The sequence below is a fragment of the Arachis ipaensis genome, chromosome B7 (genome assembly GCF_059453495.1).
Source record: "Arachis ipaensis isolate K30076 ecotype BB chromosome B7, ASM5945349v1, whole genome shotgun sequence".
Lineage (NCBI taxonomy): Eukaryota > Viridiplantae > Streptophyta > Magnoliopsida > Fabales > Fabaceae > Arachis > Arachis ipaensis.
The window spans coordinates 122873558-122884092 of NC_142442.1; the positions used below are offsets into that span (position 1 = coordinate 122873558).

Sequence of the window (10535 nt, forward strand, 5' to 3'; positions counted from 1 at the left end):
CATTCTTGGAGCAAAGCGCTTTAGACTTCTCCACATTAATCTTCATCCCAGATGCTTTGCAAAAAGTCTCTAAAACCAACATCACATTTTGCACTTGTCTCTTTGTAGCTTTACAGAATAGAAGCAAGTCATCCGCAAACATTAAGTGGGATATTCTTGGTCCTCCTCTAGAAATAGCAACCGGTTCCCACAAGCCCAAATCAACCTGATGACTAATAAAGCATGCCAATCGCTCCATACACAACACAAAAAGATAGGGTGACATAGGGTCTCCTTGTCTAAGACCTCGGCTAGGAGTAAAGCCATTCAAACGACTCCCATTCCAAAGAATAGACAAGGAAGAAGCAGTGACACAATTCATAATCAAATTAAGTGTAAGAATAGGAAAACCAAAGCTTTTAAGGGTATGAGCTAAAAACCTCCAGTCAACTCTATCATAAGCTTTCTCCAGATCAATCTTAAATGCCAGTGTGCCTTTCTTTGATTTAGTCTTCTTCATAAAGTGAAGGACTTCTTGGGCAATAATGATGTTGTCAGGAGTTCCTCGTCCCGGAATAAATCCTCCTTGAAACGGGCCAACAATCTCCGCAAGATGAGGACGAAGCCTATTAACAAGGACCTTCGTGATGATCTTGTAAACTACATTGCAGAGACTAATCGGCCTGAAATCTTTCATAGATACTGGTGATTCAACCTTTGGAATGAGAACTAGTAAAGTCTCCAACATTCTCGGATCAAGAGGAACACCGGAGAATGCCTGCTTAACCATCTTCCAAACATCAAGACCAATGATCTCCCAATATTCTTTGAAGAAGAAAGCTTGAAACCCATCAGGACCTGGAGCTTTAAAAGAGTTCATGTGAAAAACCGCTGCTTTGACTTCCTCTATAGTAACTGGTGCCGTAAGGTTATTGCAAGCTTCCTCATTTAGAGAAGGAAGAGGCACATCACCAAGGCAACCCAAATCAACATCATCCAAATGACAGAATAAGCTTTTATAGAAAGACTCTGCTTCTTGACTCAGAACCTCTGGATCAGTTTCCCACACTCCATCCTTGAGAAAAAGGCCATGAATCTTATTATGCTTCCTTCGTGCAAGAGTTTGAATATGAAAGAATCTTGTATTCCTATCCCCGAACCTTACCCACTGCTCTCTGGACTTTTGGAACCATAGGAGCTCTTCTTGCACTAGAGTATTATTATAATCATCAAGCAACTGTCGCTCTTTCTGACGCAAATAAATACTATCCACCACTTCCAAACGCTTTTGTAATAATTAATATGCTGCTCTAATTCACATTTCTTAACAAAAATGTTACCAAATACCTTCGAGTTAAACTCTAGTGAATTCTTCTGTACTTCCGAAAGCTTGCCATGAATTCCTCTATTACCAGACCACCATGACTGGTTCACAATATCCTTATACCCAGGATGAGTAGCCCAAGCAGCAACAAATCGGAAAGGTCGATTCCCTTTAGGCTGAGGACGACCTTTACAACGCATCAGAATAGGGCAATGATCAGACTGAAGCCTATTTAAAATTTCTGCATAAACCTCTGGAAAGATAGATAACCAACTATTATTTATACAGACTCGATCAAGCTTTTTTGCCACGTCAACATAATTTTTCACCCTCCTGTACCAAGAAAACTGCCTCCCAATAGTCTTCAGATCAAACAAACCACTATCCCCTAATGAAGTAGCAAACATGTCTGCTCTTTGATGAGAAAACTGATAGCCCTTAGATTCATGAGAAAATTTGATTTCATTAAAATCACCAAGAACAATTCAAGGTCCTTGAAAAACCATGGATTGTGCAACAAGATAATCCCAAAGTAGAACCCTTTTATTAAATTGAGGACTGCCATAAATACCACTACACCTCCAAATTAAATTATCAAAGTGAACCTCAACAGTAACACCCTGATCAAAAGCATCAATGAACTTACAACAAACACCCTTCATAGAGGATAGAAACCAAATACCTCCCTTATGCCCCTCTGCTTCTACTATACCAACAGAGTGATACCCCAATCTTTCCCAGAATAATTTTAAATGCTGAAAAGGGGAGTGAGTTTCAACCACAATAAAGAAAACAGGTCTAAATTTCCTAACAAGTTCCTTGCAATGCACACGGGCTAACTTATTAGAAGCACCCCTAATATTCCAAACAATCATATTTAAACTATCCATAAATAATAGGGACAGAATAAATAAGAACATAAAACTCTAAACAGAATCACCAACCTCAATAGGTGGTTTGTCCTGCGGTACTGGCACACTCTGATCCTCAATAATTGCCACCTTCGGACCTCCTGACACTGCACCTGCCATGCTTCCATCTACTAAGGTTTCCTCCATTGTGCCACCATTTTTATCAACTGGCGAGTTCTGCAAGGAGGAAGGCCGAGGACGCTTCCGTAGAGAAATTCCACGACGTGCAGGAGTTCTGCGTGATGGAGATGGCGTAATTTCATGTTTTTCTCGCTTCCCCATCCTAATGCCAATTGATTTACCTCCATCACCATGCAAATTGGGTCTTGGAACCCTTCTCGAACCAAACTTGTGTTGCTTTCCATCTTGGTCCTTCAAACCTGATGACTGGCCCATTGTGAATTTTCCCTTACGGAGCACTTGTTGCCAGCCCTCTCCATCATCCATGCATGCCTCATTAACATGACCATCAGGCACGTGAGGAGCCAATGATTTCGTAACCACATCCTTCCCTTTAACAACTCCTAATTTCTCACCCAAATTACGAGGATTCTCACCCAAATCACGAACTTCTGATTCAGCCTCTTGTTGAATCTCATGATTGTTGTGTGGCACTAGTGTCGGGGCTTCATTATTTTTTTCATCACCAAAGGAATTCCCGTTTCCTTCCAAGGACTCCTTCTCCATGCACAACGATTTATCATGCCCATATCGTGCACAAGTATAAAAATTTTATAACTATTAATATAATTTTTTTTATACTAATATCTAATTATAATTTTAGAGAGAGAGATAAAATATTATTTTTAAATAACAAGCATAAAAATTAATTATTTTTATTTGTACAATAAACTTAACACCTAATCAAATGTAAAAGTATATACATTAAATTCTTTTAAGTTTTGGATAATGAATGCTAAAATTAATTATTAGTAAAAAAAATTAAACTCCTTTCACGTGAAAATAATAACTAAAAAGTTTATTATTTGAATTGTTTTTATCTAGGAAGACCCTGATCTTCTTAGCTGACGGAAACTTTTGTCCCTTACAACCTTTTTGTAGAAATATTTTGATTCTATAAATCTGCTTTTGCCATAATCTATAATGTCAGGACAAAGTCGATGTAATTTCAAAAGATTTATATTCCCGTAATGTTATTACGGACAAAAACACTAGTAATATAAATTTACACATAAATACATTGGAAGAATGCTAGAGGGCTATCATAATTTATTATTTTTGGCCATCAGTTAGCCATAATATTTAAAAGTATGGAATAAAATATGTTGTTGGATTATTAGACTAAATGAATTGAGTTGATGGCTAACTAGTGGTCAAAAATGATAAATTCTGATGCCCCTACTTTAAAATGTTAGGAGGCCATCAGAATTTATTATTATTAGTCATTACTTAGCCATCAATTTAATCTATTTAGTGCTTGTATGGGCGTATCATTAAATTAATAAAAGGGATATTTTTACAATGATTTTTTTATTTTTTACCGTATTTGATAAATTTTTAGTAATAAAAGTTAAAATACTAAAACACTAAAAATATTTTTTCAAAAAACTACAATTTAAATCTTTTTTAAAAGATATTTTTTTAAAAAAAATATATATATCTTTCACATAATAAATAAACAAAAAATATTTTTATATTATTATATTCAAACATAATTGATAGATAAAAAAAAAAATTTTTTATGAGATATCCAAACATAAAATTACTTTTACTTTTCTATAAAATTTTTTAAAAAAACTAAAAAAAAAATTTATAAGCTCACAAAGTAAATTTTTAGTTTAATTTTTTTAGTCTAATAATTTATCAGTATATTTTATCTCATATTTTTAAATATTAATAACAAAAAATAACAAATTCTAATAGTACTCTCACATTTTTCGTTTTCAATATTAGTGACCTATCTTTTATATTTAGATAATACTTTTGTTTTCTTTTTATTAAAAATGTTGATCATCTAAGATTCTGTTTTATTAGTATAATCATCACTACGAGTCCGCAAAAAATAAAAAATAATAGATCTCTAATAATGATGATATTTACTTGCAATACAATTGGTGTGACGAGTGGAGTGAGCGGATTTGGAATGAACTGTTGCCATGAACAAGAAATCAACCATCCGCCCACCAACAAACGACTTGAACCGTCAAATAACATATCGCTATCAACTAGAAATAGAATAATAGAGAATATCCAAAAACACTGTTACATACCTTGAACCCAATAAATACAGATTAGCGATGATTCTAGTAGGCTAAGCTTCTGAGTCAATATAATCACTCATGAGCATGACTCACTAAGGTTAACCATTGCATCACATTAAGTTTGAAATATGTGCCCAGTAATCATGACACTTCAAATTCCAAGTGGAAGCAACCCTGGAGAATGGGTGTTAGTGCGTGTGGGGATACACGCTAATCTTAATTATATTATTATAAATGTATGTTGGTTGAACAAATGAACCAAATTAAAATGATCTCTCAAATGGTAAAGCTTGAAAATGGATACACTAGTTGTTACTGTTGTGCGGCTCTCTTCTTGTTACTGCTATTATTATCATGGCATTGGAGCAGAAACAAGAAGACCGGTGACGGGATCCCTCCGGGTAACGGAGGATTGCCATTTGTGGGAGAGACACTGCAGTTCATGGCTGCCATCAATAGCACCAAAGGAGTATATGAATTTGTCCGACTCCGCCACCTCTGGCATGGCAGTTGCTTCAAGACCAACTTGTTCGGAGAAACACATGTTTTTGTTTCTAGCACAGATTCAGCCAAAGCAATTCTAAACAACGAGGGAGGCAGATTCTCAAAGAGGTACATAAAATCTATATCAGAGCTTTTGGGACACCATAGCTTGCTCTGTGCTGATCACCACCATCACAAGCTCATTCGTGGCCGTCTCCTCACTCTGTTCTCAACGGATGCTTTGTCCTCCTTTGTTCAAATGTTCGATGTCCTCGTTCTTGAAGCCATGAGTACCTGGCCTTGTGGACCCGTTCTTCTCATCCAACATGAAGCATTCAAGGTATTACTATTTACTTCCTCTTATCAATTTAAACTTTTGGAACAAGTGGTTTCACGACAGATGTTTCTTATATATGTCTGTGTATAACGCAGCTAGCATGTAAGGCAATGTGTAAAATGCTGATAAGCATGGAGAATGGCTATGAACTAGTGATCATGCAGAAGAGCATTGCTCATTTATGTGAAGCAATGCTTGCATTACCCTTGAGGTTGCCATGGACTAGATTCTCCAATGGCCTACAGGTAAATATGTAATACTTTCTTTCTTTCTTTCCCGATGGATCTCCACTGAATGAAATGGAATTGCAGGCTCGGAAAACAATTATGGAAATATTGGAGAAGGAGATTAGTGAAAGAAGAAGTGGAATAAGAAGAACTAATGAGAAAGTAGATTTTCTCCAACAACTTATAGAAGAAGATGATGATAACAAATTAAACGATGAAGAGATCAAAGACAACATCTTAACTATGATGATTGCAGGACAGGACACAATCGCTAATGCAATGACATGGATGGTCAAATTTGTGGACGAGAATCAAGAGGTCCTTAACACGCTTAAGGTCAGTGAATGATATAATTTAATGTTTCTATTTGCTGTTGTTTTAATTTTCTTGGTATTGATTAAACAGAAGGAGCAACTACAAATTGAGAAAAATGGCAGAACAAGAAGGGATAATCTTACATTAGAGGATCTCAATGAGATGCAATATGCTTCTAAGGTTGTGACAGAAGCGTTAAGGATGGCATCTGTGGTACAGTGGCTTCCCAGGGTAGCACTCCAAGATTGTGAGATTCAAGGTTTTTACTTCCATTATATTATATCATATATTTTATGTGATTATTTTCTTGAGTTTAATTTTAATAAAGTGTTTTACATTGTCCTACAATCACATCCGTTCTCTCACATGAACATTTACGCAATCAATATAAAAAGTAAAATGCACGTATAAAATTACTTTACATTATCAAAATTAAATTCTTATTCTCCTCTCATAGATATATAATAAGAATTTAATTTTAATGCACTGTCAGTGTAAAGTAGTTTTATACGTGCATCCAATTACGTTGTAAAAAATAATCATCCAAAAGAACGGATGTAATTGCGTGATAGTATAAAATGATTTACGGTGTTAGCGCATCAAAATTAAACTCGATCTAATAATATAATTACTTAATTAACTAACATATGGTTACTTGCACAGGATTTAAAATCAAGAAAGGGTGGAACGTTGATATTGATGCTAAATTCATACACTTTGATCCAACTATATACAATGATCCACATGTATTCAATCCTTCTAGATTTGCTGTAAGTGTAATAATCTATACGCACTTGATTGATTTTCCCCTTGATTCAAACATCACAATCAAAGTGTTTGATTGAATTCAAACAGGATGAGTTTAAACCATACAGCTTCCTAGCTTTTGGGATGGGAGGAAGGACGTGCCTTGGGAAGAACATGGCTAGAGCCATGATGCTGGTGTTCCTCCACCGTCTCATCACCACTTACAAGTGTGTGAGACTATTTTATATCTTTTAATCTGATTATGTGTGTTTGATTAATTGAAGTAATGAAATTATGAAATGTTTGGCTTCATGCATGTATGTATGTAATTCAGGTGGAAGGTGATTGATTCAGACTCAAGTATTCAGAAATGGGCGCTTTTCTCAAAGCTCAAGAGTGGCTGTCCTGTTCGTTTGACATCTCTGAAACAGCACTCAAACTAAACAAAAATTATGTAATAATATATTACATGATATATGATAATTAATAATTAAGGCTTTCTTTGTAAATTAACCGTTGGGTAATTGTCTAGCAAAGTCATGGTCTATGCTAATGTAAGTTGATGGAAACCAACGTAACAGAGTTTATATAGTTTATAGTGCAATAATATTGCCTGCCATTATATCAAAATAAAATAAAATAAAATAAAATATATAAGAGATTACAAGCTAAGGTTAAGCTACAAATTTTAGGGCTGTTCATAAAAAAAATCATAAGTTAGTTAATTGGTTAAAAAATTGTAACCAAATTTTAAATAATCGGTTTTTAAAAATAATTTATAAATTATAATCAGTAAAAAAATTAAAAATCGATTAACAAAACCAAAATCGGTTTGATAGTTTGGAGTCTTAGAATTAGTTTTTCTAATATAAATGTGTTATAATGGGTAAAAAGAGCTATTTTAAAAATAATTTATAAATTAGAGATTTTGGTTTAGATAGAGTTATCACAATTTTATATCTAATTCGTATTTCATAATAACACAATTATTTGTCGCCTTTATAAGTAGATATAACTGCTAAGCTAAACCACATTAATTTTACTTGTGTTATTTTATTATTGAAAAAGTATAGGTAGACAATGAAAATACTAAATAATGTGAACAATAAATTTATAGAATGTTCAATTCACTGGATGGTTATCCTAATATTAAGATTTAGGTGAGTAATTTGAGAGTGTAGTGTGTTTTTACTTTATTGGGTCAATTTTAGAGTTCATTATTCACATTAAAAAAAAAGTTTATGGGGTAGCAATTTTTGTGTTTGTTGGTCAGCACTTAACTATCAAAACAAAAGTGAGTGATTTTTTATCATTACATTTAGGAAAAGTATAAGTAACTAACAAGATTTTTGAACAATGTGTAAATAATGTGAATTAATAGGGTTAAAAGAGTAAATTTAATTAATAGTATTAAATTAGAGTGTAGTGTATTTTCATTTGATTGGTGGTTGTTCATGTTGTTCAAAATTTTCATTGTTCCCCTAATACTCCTCTTACATTTAATCTCACATCATTAAAAACGCTATTAATGGCCAATTGATAGTTACAAAACACCAAAATTGTTAACCCCTAGCATTCCTCATTCACATTATTCGGCTAATTTTTTTTTATATTGTTTAAATATATGTGTAATACATCATTATTGGAAGATTAGGTGTTTTTTTTTATATGGTGTTTTATTCAAATCGGACGGTCCGATTTGTTTGAAGAGAAAAATAAATTACAAATTGGAGGGTCCAATTTGTTTGGAGAAAAAAATAAACTACAAATCGGAGGGTCCGTTTTGCATTTTTTATTTTTTAAAATAAAAATCGGACGGTCCGATTTTAACATTAAAATTTTTTTTATTTTCGAATTCACAAATAGGACCGTCCGATTTGTGATTGTTTGTTTGAAAAAAAAAATAAAACAAACAAATTGGTGCATCCGATTTGTACATCCCATACCAATGTGAAACACACTTCTGCTCACAGCTTCTTGTTATACACTTCTCTCTCTCCCACATAAAAAATAACAAGCCACATTATTCATTGTCTACCTAACAAAATCCTTTATTATTTCGCTTTTGCTTCAGCCTAAATTCTTAGCAAATATAAAGTCTTTTATTTTTTAGTATCTGAATTATATTTATAAAATTTAAAAATAAAAGGATGAATCTCACCTTACCTTATCTTTACTTTTAGATAATTGAAGCAAAATTTTGATAAACACCAAAGAGCCCATAATATAATCTGATCTGTTTGTTATGTTATTTTATAATAATCAAGATATTTGTCAAATGGATAAAAGATTAACATAACATAATCCAGTGCAGCTTTCATATACTCACTATAAAAATACATATAGTTGTCAAAAAATTAGACAGAAATGATTAACTAAACACAACAACGTAAATAGAAAAATAGAAAGATACAATTCCCATATATATTACTGTGTCGCTACTCGTCAGCATGCAGGTCTTGGACCACCTATCTTTTTTCTTCAGATATGCTAAATCGTTCAACGAAGCTCTTTGAAATTTCTCCATCATGTCTCTTTCCGTCACGATGTCTTCAAGGCTTCAACAGTTTTGTGACCGTGAAATTTATTTCAAACAAAACTACAGATTGTAAACAATATTAGAAAAACAGACAACATAAATCATATGAACAAATGGATATATACTCGAAAAACGTAAAGCATCATTCAAGAATCGGCATATTTGATTAAATTGATAGCAAAAAAATAAAAAATATATATGTGGGGACAAATTAATTAACACTAATATAGTATGTTTTATGAAAAATTTGTTGCAAATTGGGATATTATATTTCTCCAGAGTAGTCACTCTATAGGATAGGATGTTGACCTTATAGCTCCCTCACCTGCCTACAATAATCTAACAAGTGATGCTCTTCTCAACTTCTAATTTCTAAATGGATTTCTTGTTATAGTGTTCATAGTACAGTGGGAGAAGAAAAATAGTAATAATATATGAAAAAGCAAAAAAATCCTCATTAAAAAATAAAATAAAGTATAAATTATGTGAGGTTGGTGGAGGAGAATCACTTGTTGGCTGTTGCACATAAGAAATAGGACACACTGAAATTTGATGGAGCAGTTGCCTGTGGTTTGGTATTTTAATTTTTATTTTTCACAATATCTGCTAACCAGTTGATTAATAACTAATTTGTCATATAACGTTGATTAATAAATTTAAATTGTAGTAAATTAATTTTGTTATTTTTTTATTATCTGCCAAAAATATTGGTGTTGCTACCTACTGAAAAATGGGCTTCCGGCCCACTTGGAGAAAAGAAATATAGAAATGGGCCCCCATTTTGGATATATGACTACATGACAACTAGTTAGTAGTAGAGGGAAGCGACAAGACAAAGTAATGATTAATCACTACAACACTGAGACAAGAGGAATAACACATCTGCTTTGTAAATTAATAATACAGTGAGGAGAAAAATAATACTTCTGAGTTCTAAATTAGTTTACATCATTTTAGGATTAGTTTAATTTCACTTTTTCTACACTTAGCATTATATTAAAATGGGAAGCTATCACTTTTTTCAATAATTCTCATTAAAACATGCGACTGGGATGAGTCAGGAGCCAGGGTTTGCTTCATCTGTAATTAAAAATAAAAATAACAAAAATTAAGAAAAAAAAAATCCAACATGATATTCAAAACTTGTAATTCAAGAAAGCACACATCAGCTATATGTAATGTCTGAAGAAATTCCTTCCTGCCTTGAAATCAAAACGGGTTCAATCGAGACTCATATTATGTTGTACTATATGTGTTGCTATTATGTTACAAGTTTACTGGTATTTAAAATGAGGAGTGCTAGGGGGTAGCAATTTTTGTATTTTGTAACCATCAATTGGCTATCAATAGTATTTTTAATGGTGTGAGATTATATTTAATGGTCGAAGATCACTCACTTTTCTTTTGATGGTTAAGTGTTAGCCACAAAACATAAAAATTGCTGCCCCCTA

The 10535-nt window shown here is 33.0% G+C and overlaps 1 protein-coding gene across 1 annotated transcript; it reads left to right on the plus strand.

The window, feature by feature from the left end:
* Positions 1 to 4583: 4583 nt before the first annotated feature.
* Positions 4584 to 7231, plus strand: CYP722A1 (cytochrome P450, family 722, subfamily A, polypeptide 1). The gene is made up of 7 exons (XM_016309957.3): positions 4584 to 5259; positions 5352 to 5501; positions 5568 to 5819; positions 5889 to 6057; positions 6462 to 6568; positions 6654 to 6772; positions 6880 to 7231. The coding sequence occupies exons 1-7, from the start codon at positions 4675 to 4677 to the stop codon at positions 6986 to 6988; spliced, it is 1491 nt and encodes a 496-aa protein (XP_016165443.2). The 5' UTR covers positions 4584 to 4674; the 3' UTR covers positions 6989 to 7231.
* Positions 7232 to 10535: the final 3304 nt, after the last annotated feature.